Below are 20239 nucleotides of genomic sequence, written 5' to 3' on the forward strand. Positions count from 1 at the left end.
AGTGCTCCCTGGAAGGACAGATCCTGAAGCTGAGGCTCCAAGACTTTGGCCACCTCAGGAGAAGAGAAGACTCCCTGGAAAAGTCCCTGATGTTGGGAAAGATGGAGGGCACAAGGAGAAGGGGACGACAGAGGACGAGATGGTGGGACAGTGTTCTCGAGGCTACCAGCATGAGTTTGACCAAACTGCGGGAGGCAGTGGAAGACAGGAGTGCCTGGTGTGCTCTGGTCCATGGGGTCACAAAGAGTCAGACACGACTAAACAACTAAACAACAACAAAAGGCAAGCTTGCAGTTCAGACCACTGGAACTCCCAGTCCATTGACATTAGGCAAACATCCAGTCCAAGCAGAGCGTGTTACGATAAAGATGACTTGGTTCCCCACCACCACCTTTTTCTTGCAATTTAATGATGTTGCAAAGCCATAGCAGAGACCCCATCACTGCCACCTACTGACTATTATCGATAGCACACAAAGCTACAATCATAAAAAAATCCAAGTACTGTACGTATCCTGCAAAACCAGGCATAAAAATGGCCAGCCGTAGATGGCAAAGGCTTTGACAGCTCCCAAAATCGACTAATTTTTAATGACTCGTGTGCCTTTAATAGCAGCCCCAAATGCCAGATTTTGGCAGGTGAGATTTCTTCCTCATCTTTTTATATTTCTAGGTCACGGGCTGAAAAATTGATGCCAACCAAGAAAGCATTAACAGCAAAGGCTAATAAAGCAAGACTGTCACCTGCTGACAGTTAAAAACATAACTGCATTTTGCTTTAGCAGCTTGAGCTGTGGCATGAAAAATTTATTACACCTTGCAAGCAGGTGGAGGTGAAAGTAGGAAAACTTCAGAGCAGAAAACAGCAGGGAGCGCAAAAGAAATCACCTAAATATAGTGGGTCAATGGCTTGATCAGAGGCTATTTTCAAAGCAGCAAAGATGATCACAAGGATGCCACATCTGCTTCAAGTTAAAAGAAGGAGCGAGACTGTAGGGAGACTTAAAAGAGTTTTATCATAGTTCATTCTTATTTAGGGATTAAAGGATCTTTCACTTTCGGTTTTCTTAGTTTTAAATTTATTTCTCCTCATTGCTACAGAAATACGTGAATATATATATTTGAAGTCCTGATGAAAATTATTATTATTAATAATAATAATAATAAATTTTATTTATATCCCACCCTCCCAAGCCGAAGCAGGGTTCAGGGCGGCTAACAACAATCAAATAATCCAACATTCTAAAACATTTCATTCTAAAAATTAATTAAAATCAAATGGATGGCATCCGTTAAGCAAAATTCTGTGTAGATTCCCGCCCTCGGGATGGGGCGCACATTGGAAGGGGTACGAGCATATCCGTATCTCGATCCCCTTCGCCTATAACATCTGCCCCCACCGCCATACCTCCCTCAGCGTTTCAGTGCAAATTTCTCCTAATAAGCACATTTTTGTATGCAGCTGGTATTTGAACTTGCTGGCATCCGTCTGTCTCAGAAGTAACAAATGTACGATTTTGGCAAGCAGTTTCCCCTAACTTATTGCGTTTTGGTATGTTATTCTGATTAATATATTGTCGTGTACAATGCTATGTATTTGGAGACCTGCATCACAAAATTTGGGTAAGTGTGAATTTTGAAGGATGGCTGTGCTTTGGTTCTCATATATTTTTCCTGGAAAGTGCAAATGTTGTAATTTGTTTTAGAATGCAAACTGAATCAAATTTGTTCCCCAGCCTCATTCTTATTTATGTCCCACCTTTTCTCCAAGGAGCTCAATAATGTCTCTCTCCCCACCCCAAACAACCTTGTGAGGTTGAGAGATAGTGTTCCAAGCAAGTGGGGATTTGAATCCAGTTCTTCCCAGTCCTAGTTTGGGTTTGTAACCACTATGCTACATGGCCTCTCGCAGATTTGTAAGAAATGGAAGCATAGGGAAGTGAATGGACTCTCAAATTTTTAAAGTTGCCATTCCCTGATAGAGACAATTACACTGTCAGGTTGTCTGCTACCTGATGAAATTGAATTTTTCCCGTTAAGGTCACCTGTGAATTTGGGAACACCAAGCAATCAAAAATACTTCCCCCACCAAAGCGCAAGAACCAGACAAGAGGCAGTTCAGTAAAACTAATCAGGAGCGTTGTGAGGAAAGATGCTGTGCGAGGAGGAAATTGCCTTGATGCCGGCGGTTCTTCTGTTCCTTGGAGGCCGAAAATAATCAGGCAGGTTCAGCAGCTAGCTTTGCTTTCAAAATCTTTCAGGGGGATTGGAGATTAGCCTGGTGAAATGAAAACAGACTTGCAAGCAAGCAGCTCTAGCATGTAGTTCCCATTCCCTTCTCTCTGGAGCAGCCTTTGCCAACCTGGTGCCCACCAGGTGTTTGGCAAAACAGCTCAACTCCCATCAGCCCCATCCAGTGCAGCTCTCAATTTACCTCTGCCTCACCTCTCCTGTTGAAGATAAGCCCCCTAGGGAAGGCGTTGAGTCTCTAGCACGGCCCAGGTGCTAAATCAGGAATGATTTATAAATTCATAAATGAGGAACCTGTAGCCCTCCATATGTTGATGGACTACAAGTGTTGGCCATTCAGGACGGGGCTGATAGGAGCTGGAGTCTCACTACCTGGAGGGCAACAGGCTCCCTCCCTTTCATTTTTAAAAAATATGTTTATTGCTTTATTGAAAATTATAACTAACCAAAAAGAACCAAAGATTACTATGATTTACAAAGGATAAATTAAATTCTTACAACCTAACTTCTGTTGTGACTTCCAGTCACCCCATCAAGGGTCCCGGTTTTCTTTTATGTAACCTGCTTTTCATTATGTCTTCAAACTTTGCCCAAGTTTTATTTTTGCAAAGTTTTCTATGTTCATACAGGAATCAGTCTAAGCCTGCCAGAGGATTCACATTTTTACAATGCTCTTCAAGATATTTTCTATAAATGTCCCACTCTCTAATAAAAGTTTGTTCTGTATTGTTTCTTATTCTTCCTGTTATTTTTGCTATTCTGTATGTTCCAATAGTTTTGCCTGCCAGTCCAGTTTACTTGGGGTAGTTTATCCTTTCCATTTTTTGCTACTAAAATTTTTGCTGCAACTGTTGCATACATGAAGACCTTCCTCATATTTTTAGGAATGTCTGTATAAATTATACCCAGTAGAAAGGCTTCAGACTTTTTTACAAAGGAGATTTTTAACATCTTTCATATTTGGTTCCTTTGATTAGTCTTTCCATATTTCAATAATGTATGAAAGTTCTTTCCTGTAGCTGGTGCTGTATCCAATATTATTTATTTAGGGGTCCTATCAAAGATCATATTTCTTGTGTTCTTTCTTTCGAAGTACTCCCCAGATGCATCAACAATTAAATTATTATTAATAAAAGTTTTTTTTCTATAGCATTTTAAAATCCTGTTAATTAACTCAGTGATTTTGCTGGTGGGACAGAACACTGGCAAGTGAGAGTAGGGGCATATTTTTATTTTTTACTGAGTACCTAGTACTTATCTTAATTGTATGCCTTCTGTTCCTATTTTACCTTTAAAAGTAAAATAGCAAATAAATAAATGAAAATCATTTTAAAAATGAAAGCAGATTGCTGTGCTTTGTGCAAGTGCTCCCCCCTCCCCCAGCTAAAATAAATCCTTATGAATCAGTGCCCTGTGCACACTAACCTAGGAGAAAAGCTCAAATTATTGTTTATTATTATTATTATTATTATTATTATTATTATTATGCTTTTTCCCCAGGGACTCAAGGCAGCTTACAGATAAAACAGAGACAGCTAAACATTTAGATAAAACAACAATGTACTGTATGTGTATGTGTATGTATACCTATTAAAATATATCTATTAAAATAAATATTTACAGTAAAAACATTACAAATCACAGTCCCAGCCCTTTCCATCAAATGAATGCAAGTGGGATTTTTGCATCTAAAAGACATAATACAGTAATCAGGGCAGACTCTGACAGACTGAAGCCTTGGAGTTGTACTAATGTGCACAGCCCTCGAGAGTACAAAGATGCATCACTCTGCTTGATTCGGAGGCTGCAGTTAGTGCAGGATGCTGCAGCACAATTGCTGACAGGAGTGAGGCCTTGCTAGCATATGACAGAGGTCAGCTACTAGACCACGTTCTTCTCCCCCCTACTTTATCTGATAAATTCAAAAAGAAACATAACATAGAATTTGCATTACAAGTTGATAGAAACAGTTGTTGTTGTTGTTGGGTTGATTAGTCATGTCTGACTCTTCGCTGGGTTGTTTAGTCATGTCCGCCTCTTTGTGACCCTCTGGACCAGAGCACGCCAGGCACTTCTGTCTTCCACTGCCTCCCGCAGTTTGGTCAAACTCATGCTGGTAGCTTCGAGAACACTGTCCAACCATCTCGTCCTCTCTCCTAGTGCCCTCAATCTTTCCCAACATCAGGGTCTTTTCCAGGGAGTCTTCTCTTCTCATGAGGTGGCCAAAGTCTTGGAGCCTCAGCTTCAGGATCTGTCCTTCCAGTGAGCACTCAGGGCTGATTTCCTTCAGAATGGAGAGGTTTGATCTTCTTGCAGTCCATGGGACTCTCAAGAGTCTCCTCCAGCACCAGAATTCAAAAGCATCCATTCTTCGGCGATCAGCCTTCTTTATGGTCCAGCTCTCACTTCCATACATCACTACTGGGAAAACCATGGCTTTAACTATACGGACCTTTGTTGACAAGGTGATGTCTCTGCTTTTTAAGATGCTGTCTAGGTTTGTCATTGCTTTTCTCCCAAGAAGCAGGCGTCTTTTAATTTTGTGACTACTGTCACAATCTGCAGTGATCATGGAGCCCAAGAAAATAAAATCTCTCACTGCCTCCATTTCTTCCCCTTCTGTTTGCCAGGAGGTGATGGGACCAGTGGCCATCAAAGTAAAAAACACTAATAACTTTCCAGTTAACTACAATATCAATCATCTTCCATTCTATTATTCTACATTTCATATCTATGTTACTTCCTGTCTACACCCAATGTATTTACCCAGTATATTTACTTTAGGAAACTACTTGAACTAAAATAAATTTCATAATTCAATTATGTTCATAATAAACCTAACGTCTTTTTCACTAAACCCTTTCTCTTATTTTACTTCAAACGTTTTATTGTTTAAGCAGAAATCATTCAAACGCTGCCATAGTTGCCACACCTTGATTATAGTTCTGTAAATCAGGCAATCCAGGTGAGAACTTGGTTGTTTTGTGCCTTTTCGCTGCCTTCCTTTCAGCCCCCACTTAAAGACATTTTCATTTGGGCAAAACTAGCCAGGTGCTTAGAAATGCTGGGGTGGGCTTTTAAAAAATCTGTTTTAACTTTCCGTGTGTTTTAAAAGCACCGTTGTAAAAAGAAAAATAACCGAGTTTATTGTTTTGTCCTTTTTTTGCAAACTGCTTCGAGGTAGATTTAAAAAAACAACAAACCAAACTTTTTTTAAATAAAAAAGATAAAAATTAAATTGAATTTTATGAGGTAAATAAATAAAACAAAGCAAAAAAAGGAGCCAAAATTTGATACCGGCAAGCGAGAGCTCAGGTAGGTTTGAGGTATGCTTTTTAAAAAAAAAACCACCACCACCACCACTTTGGTTAATTTTTATCTTTTAAAATAAAATAAAATCAAGTGGTCGCTTGAATTTTATGAGGTAAATAAATAAAATAAACAACAACAAAAAAAGGAGCCAACATTTGAGACTGGCAAGCGAGAGCTCAGGTAGGTTTTTTAAAAAAACAATACCACCAACTTTGGTTAATTTTTATCTTTTAAAAAAATAATAATAATCAAGCGGTCTCTTGAACCTAGCTGTCAACTTTTGACTTTTCTTGCGAGGAATCCTATTCGGAATAAGGGAATTTCCCTTCAAAAGAGGAAAAAGTTGACAGCTATGCTCTTGAATTTTATGAGGTAAATAAATAAAATAAACCAAAAAAAGGAGCCAAAATTTGAGACCGGCAAGCGAGAGCTCAGGTAGGTTTGAGGTAGGTTTTTTTAAAAAAACACCACCACCACTTTTTAATTTTTATCTTTATCTTTTATTTATAATAATCAAGTGGTCTCTTGAATTTTATCAGGTAAATCATTAAAATAAACCAAAAAAGAAGCCAAAACTGTAGACCCGCAAGCGAGCGCTAAGGAAGCCCCTCAGCGAACTGCCCCGCTCCCGGCCTAACGCACCTGTCAATGAGGAGGACATGATGCTGATGCTGATGGTATATATACCGACCCGCTGGGACCAATGGGGATCGGGGTCTGAGGGCGCGCTTGACCAATCAGAGGGCGCCCGCCCCCCCGCCTTCTCCGAAGGTTCCGAGCCGTTAATGGCCGTTGGTCCAGGTGACGGCGGGCGGCGGCCAGTGCGCAGGCGCAGCCGACTCCTCCGCCGCCGGCGACGCCTGAGGAGGAAGATGGAGGAGGAAGGAAAGTTGAGGTAAAGCGGCGGGGAGAGCGCGCTTCTTTTCGGCTGCGGGCAGGCGGGGGTCGGCCGAGGGGGGCCTTCCCTGCCCCACGGGTGGTGGGTTTGAGGGGGGCTGAGGCGACGCGAAGGTCCGACGGCCGCCTCACGTTTTAAACGGCTGCCGGGCGGGTGGTGCTCCTCTCCAGAAGTGGCTGCAACTACGAAATACGGGGGAGGGAAGATATTATTATTATTATTATTATTATTATTATTATTATTATTATTATTATTTAATTACTATTTATTTATTTGTTAGCAGTGCTGGATATACGTATAAGCTAAACAAGCTCTAGCTTAGGGCCCCACTCTCTTGGGTGGCCCCCCAAAAAAAATTTAATAGGGGGGGAAAACCACTGGATGTACATTTCCAAAATATAAGATAAAAAAATACCAAATAAAATAAAACCTACATACAGCAACAGTGTTTGGTGTTGGATTCAGGTAGGTGGCTGTGTTGGTCTGACGCAGTCGATATATATATATATATATATATATATATGCGCACACACACACACACACACACACATATATATATATATATATATATATATATATATAATAAGGAGAGCTGAGTGGGGGTGTGCTTGTGTAATCTCACCGTATACAAGTTGTACAAGTGACAATAAGGTATTTATATAAATGTCCAGTAGCACCTTAGAGGCCAACTAAGTTTGTTCTTGGTATAAGTTTTCGTGTGCATGCACACTTCTTCAGATACACATCTTCAGAAGTCGCCAGACCCTTGTATAAGTGTTTGGTGTTGTGTAGGCTCCTATAATAAATAATAAAAATAATAAATTTTTATTTATACCCTGCCCTCCCCAGCCAAGACCGGGCTCAGGGCGGCTAACAAGCAATAATAAAAACAAGTTGATTAAAATACAACTTAAAAGATTCAGATACAACATTGAAACATTAGGATGCATCCTCTTCACAGGAGGAGAAAGGAAAAAGAGAGACATGTATGATGTAAGTAATGTGCCTCCGATCATTTTAAGTTAGAGCTTAATAATGATTTCACTATTAATATGTTGTTATACTACTTCTTAATTGTATTTCAGTTCAACAGTTACTTTGATAAAATACATATTTTGTTATGTGCAAATGTCTTTAGATACCTGTTAGGTCCATAAATGACCATATAGCTTATATTCAACACAAAAAAGTGACAATTTGTTGTTGACAAAGGACAGCTGGACATATAAAGGGCTCCATTACCTTCAGTAGCTTAGGACCTCATCAAACCTAAATCTGGCCCTGATTATTATTATTAATAATATTATTATTTTTTTGCAAGCTGCTTTATCTTACCCAAAGCAACTTGCAACCCAAAGGTTAATTGCTTTGAGGGTTTTGGTTTTGTTTCTTTTTGCTTTCGTTTCAACAGCCAAGCGCTCTTTAACTGCTATGGAATAAATAAAGGAGAGGGGTGGCAGCCCTGTGGTTGTGGGGCAGTTGGCTCTGGACTCAAAATGCTGTCCGGGGTGTGTGGAAGGGGGGTAGCAAGTGCTCTTTAAGAACAGGGTTTGGGCTTTCTGTCATTTCTGCGATGACCTTGAGGACACAGGTGTCCCCTTGGCACAGGGTTTGGGCTCGGTTAAACGGGCACAGAGGGAAACTGCATGGGCCTTAAAGAAATCTCTTTTTAAATAAAGTGGCCTTGAAGAGTTCCAGTGCGGAAAGATTGGGCATCTTAATATAAGCAATTGTATGAGTTGTGTTATTTTGTATTAGATGTTGCTGTTACTTTATTAGCTGTTATTTTTTGTGGTTATGGTTTTGGTAGTTGTATTATAAATTGTGGTAACCTGCCCTGGGACCTTAGGGTGAAGGGTGGGTAAGATAATAAAATACTTTGTAGTAGGCTATTGATTTGTAATGGAGAGCAAAGCTAAATAATAGCAAATATTTCTGGTCCATAGAAGAGTTAAGTAAGAACCTGAGAGTTCTGTAATTGGCTTTCTTTAGCTGTCTTATTTGCTGAAATTTTACCTGTGCAAACAAATAAATTCTAAAAGGTACCTTAAAAAATATATTTTAAAAGTCTATCTCTAATGTAGATTTTTTTTCTTTTTAATTTTTATTTACACAAAGGTTTTTCCAAATGAGTTTCTCTGAGTTTTGGAGAAAATATTGAACATAGTGACTTGGGCTAGAAATCTTAAATGAGGTAAGCTTCACTGAGAAATTATTTAACTGTGTTCAAGTTACATTAATCTTGTGAACCACCATGAGATCTTGTGATGAAAGGCACTGTATAATCTAATAAATAATAATAATAAATACAGTGAGGGCTGCGGTTCAATCTGCTTTGTATGCAAAAGGGCAGTTGATGGCATCTTCAGCATCTAAAACCCTGAAGAATCATTGCCAATGTGGACGATATTGAGCTTAGATGGACCACTGATCTGATTCGGTATAAGGTAGCTTTTTGTGTTCCTAAATGAATACAAATTATTTAACTTATGTTAACTTATGTTATTTATGCAAGTATTTATATAGCACAAATTATCGTATCTAACAAGGTGGCATACAGCAATACAGTGATACCTCAGGTTACATACGCTTCAGGTTACAGACTCCACTAACCCAGAAATATTACCTTGGGTTAAGAACTTTGCTTCAGGATGAGAACAGAAATTGTGCAGCGGCGGCACAGCAGCAGGAGGAGGCCCCATTAGCTAAAGTGGTGCTTCAGGTTAAGAACAGTTTCAGGTTAAGAACAGACCTCCTGAACAAAATTTAAGTTTTTAACCCAAGGTACCACTGTATATGCAATAAAATATCATTAAAACAGTATAAAACAAGCAGTAAAATGATTAAATTTGACTTGTTGAATAAGTCTTCATGAGAAATTAGACCCCCCCCCCAATCAATGGGTGTCTACCAAATTTCTGTTGGAAGAGTTCCACAGCATGAGACCAGCTACAGATGTTTATTTGTAGTGCTAGGAATGAAGAACTAAGAGTATTGTTGTGGCATCAGATTTAAACCAGGAAGTAGAACCTGGTCTATGTGTTTAGTAAGTTGTACAGGCAAATAGAGAACTACAGGAATAAGTTTGGGGGTGGAGCATTAAATGCATAAAATGAAGTATCATACTAGGTGCTGAGCTTTTTCTAAATTGTCATTTCTAAGTAATACAAATCAAAAAGTATTTTTAAATTTCTGGCATAGTAAGAAATTGTTGCTATGGACAAGTTCCATGGGATGGGACTTGAATGTACTGTGTTACAGAGGTCCAGTCATCTCTATGTGCCTGAGATCAGACAGTAGCACTGGGAGAGTGCTTTTTGTGCCCCTACCAGTTATGGTGCGGGTACAACAGGGTGCTATTTTATCCCTGGGGGATAAAATTTATGATGGGGATTTTAGACAATAGTTGCCTTAAATAGAATATAAACTGGGTTTTGTAGGAACTTTAATTGAGATGGAGTAATTTAGATTACTTTAAATGACATCTATTTTGAACTGATGTTCTTAGTGACACTTTCTAATTACTTTCTTCTAGGTATATCTTCCACATCCTTGTGTTTTGAAACCTTTTCCACAATGCATTTAATACTGGTATTCTTCTTTTATGGAATCATTTGTTGCTCTGGTAGTCATTCTGCTTATACACCAATGCCCAGATTACTACTGGTTTCTTTTGATGGCTTCAGGGCTGATTATCTGAAGAAATATGAATTTCCACATCTCCAGGATTTTATTAAGGATGGTGTTTTAGTGGAAGACATTACCAATGCTTTCATCACAAAAACCTTCCCAAATCATTACAGTATAGTCACAGGGCTGTATGAGGAAAGCCATGGTATTGTGGCGAATGAAATGTTTGATGCTGCTACCAATAAAACATTTTCACAATTCAATGACAAAGACCCATTTTGGTGGAATGAGGCAGTTCCTATTTGGGTGACCAACCAGTTGCAGGAAAACAGAACGAGTGCTTCTGCGATGTGGCCTGGCACAGATGTAAAAATTCAGAATACTACCCCTCATTTTTTTATGAAATACGATTCTGCAATAGGTTTCAATGAACGGGTGGAAAACATCATTGCTTGGCTGAACAGTTCTAACCCCCTAGTCAGTTTTGCTACTCTTTATTGGGAAGAACCAGATGCAAGCGGGCACAAGTATGGGCCAGAAGATACGAAAAACATGATTGGAGTATTAAAAGAAGTGGATAATTTGGTTGGCTTGCTTGTTGAGAAGCTAAAGGCTTCCAAATTGTGGGAGGAAATTAATGTTATAATTACAAGTGATCATGGCATGGCACAGTGTTCCCCGGACAGGCTGATCAAACTGGATGACTGCATTGACCGTAATAGCTACACTCTAGTAGACAAGAGCCCAGTTGCTGCAATACTGCCAAAAAGTAAGTATGTTCTTAATATATGTTGATGTTGTTTTTAAAAAGCATAATTTTGATGCTTTAACGTGAGACTTACGACCAAAGCAGTCAAGATATGAGAGATTAGAGATCAAATCTCTGAACTTGAAAAACACGTCCAGCAAGATTTTGATGAGTGAAGCTGTGCTGTTTGGCGGCTTCTGTTTTCCTGGGGGATTGATGGGGGTGGGGTGGGGGGGTCAGAGGGCGCTAAGCATCTATATCATAGCTCTTCAAGGAAGAGAGTAGGAAAACTTTATAGGCCATCTGTTGTTGCACTTCTAATATAGCAAATGTGTTTATGGTAACATTGGGAACTTTTAAAATGACCTGTTTTCTAATATAGTTGTTGCATAAGTCCTCCTTTGGGTGTGGCGCTGGGGCAGCACCCCACCCCTTGCATCACAGTGTCCATCACCTTACATAGGTGGGGAACCTCCTGTGGAAACTCCCTGCACATTTTAAGCCCCTATCCTATGGGGGAGATTCCAAGGCTTCCCAGTTTAGACTTCACCTTCCAACTTGTGGAGATGATAGACATAGTGGTGGTGTGGAGTAGAGCTTAGTATGCTCATCTCTGCCCCTGCAAAGCATTTACACATGAGTAGCATGCCTGCGTAGGGCAGTGGCTGACAAGATAACTAACATTAAAGGCTAAAATGTGGATTTCACTTTACCTTCAATAAGTTATAGAACCTGGGACACCAGGGTTCAAATTCCCACTCGGTTATGAAGCTCACTGGGTGCCCTTGGGTCAGCTGTTGTAGCCTAATCGACCTCACAGGCTTGTTGTGAGGATAAAATGGGGAGCATATGCCACCTCAAACTTTTTGGAGGAAAGGTGGGCTGTAAATAATAATACTTAAATATACATGAAGGCCCAGAGCAAAGTACTGGGCCAGATAAATCCTGCAATAGGATTAAACGTGTGATCCGCATTGAACTTGCAGCTTGGATGAGGGTGGGCAATGCACTTCAAATGGCAAATGTTCAGGCTTTACAAAAGATGATAGAGTATGCTTCCTTGCTTTATACTTTTCAGATGAAACATATGTATATAACATGCTGAAAAACTGCAGCGCTCACATGAAGATTTATCTTAAAGAAGAGATTCCAGACCATTACCACTACCATCACAATAAGCGCATTCAGCCCATAATTTTGGTTGCTGATGAAGGCTGGACAATTGTACAGAATGAGTCTCTTTCAAGGTGTAAGTGTATTCCTTTTGGATGTTTTCTCTTGGCCTGATTTGGAGCAAGTTACTCCCTTTCATGTGGAAGGTACATAGTCATGCAGAGTGCAAACGCATCCGCACCTAAACATTGGAGCTGCCTAGAAACACCTGCAGTCATGAAAGCTGAGTTTCATTGCCAAGGCATGCAGCAAATATCAGACCTTATCACGCCTTAGTTCAGACTAACACTGGTAGTTCCAAAGTCACCTTCTGGCTTCCTAAACACAGCCTGTATACATAGCACAACTTTAAATCACACTTGAAACATCATTTCCCGCAAAGAATTCTGGACATTGTTGTTTACCCTTTAGAGTTGCAGTTCCCTGCAGCCCAGCCCTTAACAAACTACAATGCCAAGAATTCTTTGAGAGAAATAATGCACTTTGAATGTGCTTAGAAGGTATAGTGTGTACACAGCCTCAGTGAGTCAGCTCAACTTTTATGTACATAAATGTTCAGCTAACCCAGCCATAGCCACTAGGGTTAGAATGTATCTTACTGTCCCGGGGGGGGTTACTGCCCTCTGTGTAAAGTAACAGCCACCCATCCTCCTAGAAGGCTATGGTAGTGACCTCCAAATAGTCTGTCATGCTGGGCACCTGTTGTTGTCTAATGGTTGGGATGATGGGAGTTATAATCCAGCATCATCTGGAAGGCAGCATGTTGGCTTTCCCAGCTACAGGGACATAGCTGTCAAGCGTCCCTTATTTGGTGGGACAGTCCCTTATCCTAGCGCCATGTCCCGCTGCTGTCCCTTATTGATGATGTCCCTTAAATTTCCTGGGTTTCAAAGGAAGCAGCTCCTCTCCCTCCCTCCCTGCTGGCCAGGGAGGAGGGAGGCTCCAATTGTGTTGCTTGGCTGCGTTGCTCACCCAATAAGGAGTCTAAGAATGACTGGGGGGTGGAGCTTGCATGCCTTGTGCCGATCAAATCGGCCGCGTTGCCTGGGGACTCGCCTTTGCTCAGCGCTTCCTAGTGGAGAGGTGACAGTGGTTTTCCTTGCTGCATCCCCTTTGCCGGGTTGCTGCGCTGTGGGATCCACTGCTTGAGGCTTTGTTTGGCTGCTGGCTGGGCTTTCTGCCTTTGGCTCGGAGGGGTTCAGAAGCCGAGCATACCTGTCTCTGGAAAATCCCTTATTTTGGCTGCTGATCCCTTATTTTCGAGGCTGCTGGTCCCTTATTTTCAAATCTGTAAGTTGACAGCAATGTACAAGGAGATAAAGGCATACACAGAACTAAACCTGCTCCTGGTATTCCCAGTGTGTGGAATAACAAGCAGGGTTTACCTGCTTTCACCTGCAAAAGCAAAGTAACTTTATTCCTGTGGTATATTTTTAGACATCTTGGTGAAGAATAAAGGTTATGCAGGTCTCACGTGTAATTCAAAGGCATAGCTAACTCTAGTACATAATATTTGGAAACTTGCATGGAGGATAGCCATCTTAGTGGATGGTTGATTTGGAAAGTGCAATACCTTGTATTGTACAATAGTATCATAGCAATCTGTATTGGGGTGGGAATACTTTGAAGAACCTGCACTTTTATGGTTCTGGGATTATCTTTAGGGGGGATATAACTGTTCAGGTTGAAGCTCAGCACATTAACAACTCTTGCATTCCCTTTTTCCAGTAGGAGACCATGGCTACGATAACTCCCTTCCAAGTATGCATCCATTTTTGGCAGCTCACGGGCCTGCTTTTCGCAAAGGTTACAGGCAAAATAGCATTTATACGGTTGATATTTATCCAATGATGTGTCACATCCTGGGCTTGATGCCTCAGCCCAATAATGGCACCTTGAGCCACGCCAAGTGCTTATTAGCTGACCAGTGGTGTATCAATGTCCCTGAGGCCATTGGAATAGTCATTGGTGTCTTCATTGTGTTAACGACACTTACGTGCCTTATAATAATCATGAAGAGCAGAACGGCTTCTGTGCATCCATTTTCCCGACTTCAGCTTCAGGAAGACGACGACGATCCCTTAATTGGATAATATACACTGATTTGTTTTGAAAACTGGATACGATACGAAACTTACACTGGATAACATCTTATGATGCACTTTAATAAATACCAACCCAGAAGACTGCAGAAGAACATTGCCTCTCTGAAAAAGAAACTCTGAATACAGACCTGGTTTTGTAATGGAAAAGGCATTGCATCACTGTTAAACTTTCAGTTAATAAAGTATTTGCTAGAGTAGTAAGATGAGGACTGTGAGATTTAAATATTTGCAAATGATGCTGCTTTCAGGCATTTCTTATGTAACTCTGGAGAAACCCTGGCAACTCTTGAAGTCTGGTGGGGGCAGGATCTGTTTCTGCTGGCTGATGGAGATGATTATTGCACTTTCTTGTATTCAGCACAATGCTGAAAGGGTAAATTATTTAAGTTAGAGGCAACTTAGCAACAGAAACCCTTAGTGCTATGTAGATCACATCAGTCCCTTTAAGCTAGAAATATCTTATTGGGGAAATGTGAATAAAAGCATTTTAAATGTTACTTACTGCTCTGTGGATTGCAGGCACAGAGGGCTTTTTAGTTGCAAACATAGTGAGGCAACATTTAAATATGCTGTGACTTATTTTATGTGTTTATGTGCATATGGTAACTTCAGAATTTCGGAAATAGGTATTTTTTTAGTTTATTTTATGAACTTGCAAAACTGATAGTACTTTAAATTAGCAATCCTCCCTTCTAATAGACCAAAGCAGCTCCCAAGTTCTGCTTCTACTTTGTAGCTGCGTGTACCTCTGGTTGATTTCTGTCTCTGGACAAGATTAACAATTTTTTGTTACCTAAATATAGACTCAAGTAGTTGAGATTCCTTTCTGCTTTTAACCGAAGAGTATAATGTGCATACCTTGATTTGAGCTAAGAAGTTACTATGAATATTCAGGGTTGTTGTTTAACAACCTACATGCAGACTATTTGTAATTTGGACAAGGTACTATACAGTAGAATGTATGTCAGTCTGAAGATTAGAGGCTCAGGGAGAAATGACTACTCGGTGTACAAAGTGGCCATATGTTTAATCATTAGTATTTCAAGCATGGCTACAGATTTGTACAGACCCTTTGCTCATAGGTACAGCAATGGGGTTAGAAGTCCTTTGGTTACACTCCAAAGTGACCAGTTTTATTTCCATTTACTTTTTTGAGCTGCTGTAAGGAACAGAAACAAACCTACCGGTATGTAGTAGCAATAGTGGAAGGTGACATGCTTTCAGATTAAGAGTGTAAAAGTTGGTGAAGATGCAGGTCCTGGGTTATGCTTTTCATTGCCTCTTTTCAAGTCACAGGCACCCTTGGGTAACCCTGCTTGAGCTTCTGACACAAGCAAAGCTTGTGTGCAGAGAAATTAACTTCGGGTTTGTGAGTGGTCTATAATCGTAGGAACAGTGGTTTGCTAGAGGCATTGGGAATTGTGGGGTAAACAGGGGTTACCAGGATTCTTTGGGGGAAGCATTGTGGCTTAAATGCACAGTGCGTGCAGCCTTTGAGGTCCATCTTTATGTAGTATTATGGGGGAGGATCTTGTCTCTACTGCTGGCGTTCTGTTTGAAGCGCTTTGTGAGAAACAAGATTATCCGAATAGTGTTGGGAGATGCAATGTAATACCATGACTCATAGGAAATGATGCTAAATGATTCCCCCCGACATGTGGCTGTGGGTGTGCTGTACAAGCCTGATAATGCTTCAGTAATTCCTGGGAGTTTTAACCCTTGCAATATAGCTACTTGAAAATTGGTAGCAATCAGTCAAAGTGAAAAAGCACACACGTTCTTGCAAATCAATACTCTTGTTTAATATGCACCAAGTAAGAAAACAGTCTACCAAATAAAACAGCAATTATGAATGGTGATCCACTTCACAGGGCTGTGGAATACTGTTACTGAAAAGTTCTGTCTTTCCTGGAGATGTGTAGCTGGGTTACATGTCCAGGCAGGAAGGATAAACCCAAGCCGATGAAGTGGAAAAGCAATACAAAATATGAGCTATATTTTGAATGTTAAAGGGGTGGTGCCTTAACTAGATATTTATGTTTGCATTACTTGGGGGTTTTATGGAAAAGCTTTGTCCTTATGAATTAAAAAAATTGTTCTGGTTTAACTTTCGGCTACAAGGCTCTGACTATGTTCATGCTAGAATTTGTACCTGCAGAGGTAACCGCAATTTCTAACCAGCCCACCTTTTGTGTTTGTTCCTGTTTGCCCTCTTCCGTGGCCAATGCAGGATTTAACCCTGTCCTACCCATTGGCTGATGTCACAAGTCATAAACTACTTTATTTAAATTACAACAGTCCACATAATATGAAAACCTTGTTCACCCTTTTCAGCATGTCAATAGTTCGTTGTATTCCTCTCCTGCCAAATACTTTGAAACCAAAAGTTCTCTTTGGGAAAATTCTGTTATTTTAGTTTTGTACTAGTGGAAAAATTCCAGCATAGAAATGGTAGAGAATTTATGCAAATGCCCTCTGCATCATAGCTGGATTAGTTGTGCTTTACCCTGTGGGGAATAAAATCCAAAAGGTGTTTTCTTAGCTGTCATGAGTCAGTTTTAAACAATTTGCAAATTTTCATCTAGAATTGATAAAACAAGACTTTCCATATCAATGTGCAAACCCACAACTGAAATTAGAATAAGCCATGAAATAGTCTGTTAAAACTAAAAGACAATTCATGTAATTAAGATTCCTGAGGGGATTTTGTAATTAGTTATGGTTTATGTGTGCATAGGTGCAGTTTGAATACCACTTGTTCAAGGAAGTTTGCTTCCTTTATTGTACCTAATTGCTTCATTTGTCCCAGTCAGATCTAAATTAACTTCATAAAAGAGGAAACTTTCTAACCTAATAGTTGTGCTGTTTCCTTATGAAGTAACATATGATACCTCCCCATATTTAAAAAGCCCGCCCCTTGAAAGAACCTCTGAGGTTTCTCTTCCTATCCTTACTCGAACATTTTAAATGTGGATTTCCCTGAAGCTGCTTAGAAAAGTCATTACTGAAAGAGAATTCAAAATGTTTTATAACATGCTCACTTTTAAACATAAGAACATTTATTTTTGTATAGATATTAATGGGCTCTTTTTAAAAATGTTTTTGTTTTTTTACAAAATATGAAATGTGTTGCTCATATTTAAATAAATATAAAAAGTGGCAACTATCAGTGCCGCGTTAAGGGTATTTCACAACTGTTTGTTCAAATAATAGCTTGGTTTGCATTTCCTCCTCATTTCTTCAAAATTGATTTGAAAATGACGGGACCTACAGTTAACAATGTGGCATACACACAAATGCCAGCAAAAGCATTGTTACCACACGAACCAGTAAGTTTAATGCCAATGCAGAAGTTCAAAAGGGTCCTAGTTCAAAAGGGTGACTGACTGACATTGGAGGAGGACCTCAGAGGTGGTGTAGCAGAACCCTTAGTCTCGGAAGTGCAAACTTTCCTTCTCATTCCTTAGCATCAAGGTGCTCTGGCAGTTCTTGTGTACATTGTTATCCAATGGGAGGAGAACCTTGTGCAAGTAACTCATGGTTACATCTCCCCCATACATTTAAAGCACATGGCTTCCCTAAAGAAAATGGGCTTTTCCTTTTTTAGGCCTCTGGGTGGAAGGTGTGTGGTTTTGTGTTTTATTTTTATTTTTTTTTGCTTGTTTCTTAGTTTGCAGGGAGATGGAGACAGTTGTATTTTGATTTCCTTCCCCCAATGGGAAAGCATGATAGCCTAGAGTGCTAGGAAATGTGGGTCTTGAGGCCTTTGAATGCTGTATGAGGTTCAACTGGGTTGCTATGATTTACCTCTGTTTTGTTAAATTTACTTCAGTGGCCTAGAAGGGTTGGGGCTCAGGAGGAGGAGAGGCTGTAGGCCTGGAAAGAAGGCACTGCAGCCAATTTTGGGTTTCCCATCTTTGATGCATGTAAAGCACTTTGAGTACAAAAAAAAGAGAAGAAGATCTGGTATAAATGAAAATTTTACTAAATAACAGCAATAACATAAATGTGAAATGCCCCAGGTCCTCATCTATTCCTTACTTTTGTATCTTCCATATCCAAGAGAGAAACTTCTATCTGCGCTTATGCTTTTTGTCAATGTTAAGCCATTTACTCATGTCAAACTCTGAGCATCCTCAAGAGCAGTGCCACAAGATGGCACTATCAACATAAGGAACTGGTATTTATCCTATCTGCTCTAAAGTATTGCACTTGGGCAAAAAAAATGAGAGGCACAAATACAAGATGGGTGACACCTGGCTTGAGAGCAGTACATGTGAAACGGATCTAGGAGTCTTGGTTGACCACAAACTTGACATGAGCCAACAGTGTGATGCGGCAGCTAAAAAAGCCAACGCAATTCTGGGCTGCATCAATAGGAGTATAGCATCTAGATCAAGGGAAGTAATAGCGCCACTGTATTCTGCTCTGGTCAGACCTCACCTGGAGTACTGTGTCCAGTTCTGGGGACCCCAGTTCAAGAAGGACACTGACAAACTGGAACATGTCCAGAGGAGGGCAACCAAAATGGTCAAAGGCCTGGAAACGATGCCTTATGAGGAACGGCTAAGGGAGCTGGGCATGTTTAGCCTGGAGAAGAGGAGGTTAAGGGGTGATAGGATAGCCATGTTCAAATATATAAAAGGATGTCACATAGAGGAGGGAGAAAGGTTTTCTGCTGCTCCAGAGAAGCGGACACGGAGCAATGGATCCAAACTACAAGAAAGAAGATTCCACCTAAACATTAGGAAGAACTTCCTGACAGTAAGAGCTGTTCGACAGTGGAATTTGCTGCCAAGGAGTGTGGTGGAGTCTCCTTCTTTGGAGGTCTTTAAGTAGAGGCTTGACAACCATATGTCAGGAGTGCTCTGATGGTGTTTCCTGCTTGGCAGGGGGTTGGACTCGATGGCCCCTGTGGTCTCTTCCAACTCTATGATTCTGTGATTTCCCAGGACGGCAGACACACCAGCCCCCTTGCAGTAAAAACACAGACATGTACCTTAAATATTATAGCATATTATTATTATTTTATATAGCTGTATATCAATATTTTTCTGGATAGTTTACAAGCAAAACTTCAATAAGAATACAGCAAAACAATAATTGAAAGAAACAGTGTTCGAACCAAGCTAATGTTTATGGAAGACAAGACTCGGTTTCTCCGGAGACCTCAATATGAGGAAAACCCCAGCTGCCTTTCTAAAATGCCTTAAGGAAGCATGCATGCTCAGTCTTACAGCTTGGAACAGGACACAGATGGTATCTAGGGTATGCATCTAGAAGCCAATCACTGATCAGCATTGTCAGATGGCGATCTATGGATGCCATAGCACCGGTATAACTTGTTCCTGAATGGTTGGAAAGTGGTTGTTGCTTGCTGGCATCCGTCTGTCTCCGGACAGTGGAGGAGTGCACCTTCACAGGTGAAGTCAAAGCGCTGGGGTAGGGGTCAGCAAACATTTTCAGCAGGGGGCCGGACCTTGGGGGGGCCGGACTATATTTTGAAAATAAAAATGAATTCCTATGCCCCACAAATAACCCAGAGATACATTTTAAATAAAAGCACACATTCTGCTCATGTGAAAACACCAGGCAGGCCCCACAAATAACCCAGAGATGCATTTTAAATAAAAGGACATATTCTACTCATGTAAAAACACGCTGATTTCCGGACCGTCTGCAGGCCAGATTTAAAAGGCAATTGGGCCGGATCTGGTCCCCGGGCCTTAGTTTGCCTACCCATGCACTGGGGCATTTAGAGTGCCTGCTGTGGCTGTGGAGACCAATACAGAAGAGACAGGTTTTGCTGGAGCTGGGACAGATGGTGTCTGGTTGTGCTGCTGCAGACGCACATGGCGTCGTTTCTTCTCAAAAAGGTGTTGCCCTGTAATGATGGGTGACAATGGGGAAAAAACTGGGTGCAGAAATCTTTTAAGCAATGGACACTATCTTTTGTAAACTTCCTTTCCTAAGTGCTCACAAACAAACTACTTAATTATCTGTTCCTACTGCAAAGCGCTGCCTTGAGTGGGGGCACCAGTTACTGTTCCTACCTGGTGGAAGGAGACATTGCTGCTGCTTTGGCCTACAGTGGTACCTCGGGTTACAGATGCTTCAGGTTACA

General features: G+C 40.7%; 1 protein-coding gene and 2 long non-coding RNA genes across 3 annotated transcripts in view; 2 read left to right on the forward strand and 1 right to left on the reverse strand.

Annotated features, from left to right (window-relative positions):
* Positions 1–20239, forward strand: part of LOC310681406 — a 157289-nt gene that overhangs the window by 74749 nt on the left and 62301 nt on the right. The gene's annotated exons all lie outside the window — the stretch shown is intronic.
* Positions 1944–6221, reverse strand: LOC310681403. The gene is made up of 2 exons (XR_014513249.1): positions 5182–6221; positions 1944–2277 (listed from the first exon to the last, which is right to left on the reverse strand). It is a non-coding gene; the product is annotated as an uncharacterized lncRNA (long non-coding RNA).
* ENPP4 (ectonucleotide pyrophosphatase/phosphodiesterase 4) lies at positions 6358–16222 on the forward strand. Its single transcript, XM_083449068.1, has 5 exons — positions 6358–6456; positions 8578–8653; positions 9995–10858; positions 11916–12086; positions 13739–16222. The coding sequence occupies exons 3-5, from the start codon at positions 10036–10038 to the stop codon at positions 14101–14103; spliced, it is 1359 nt and encodes a 452-aa protein (XP_083305194.1). The 5' UTR covers positions 6358–6456; positions 8578–8653; positions 9995–10035; the 3' UTR covers positions 14104–16222.

This window comes from Podarcis tiliguerta (assembly GCF_965153285.1).
Source record: "Podarcis tiliguerta genome assembly, chromosome: 7".
Lineage (NCBI taxonomy): Eukaryota > Metazoa > Chordata > Lepidosauria > Squamata > Lacertidae > Podarcis > Podarcis tiliguerta.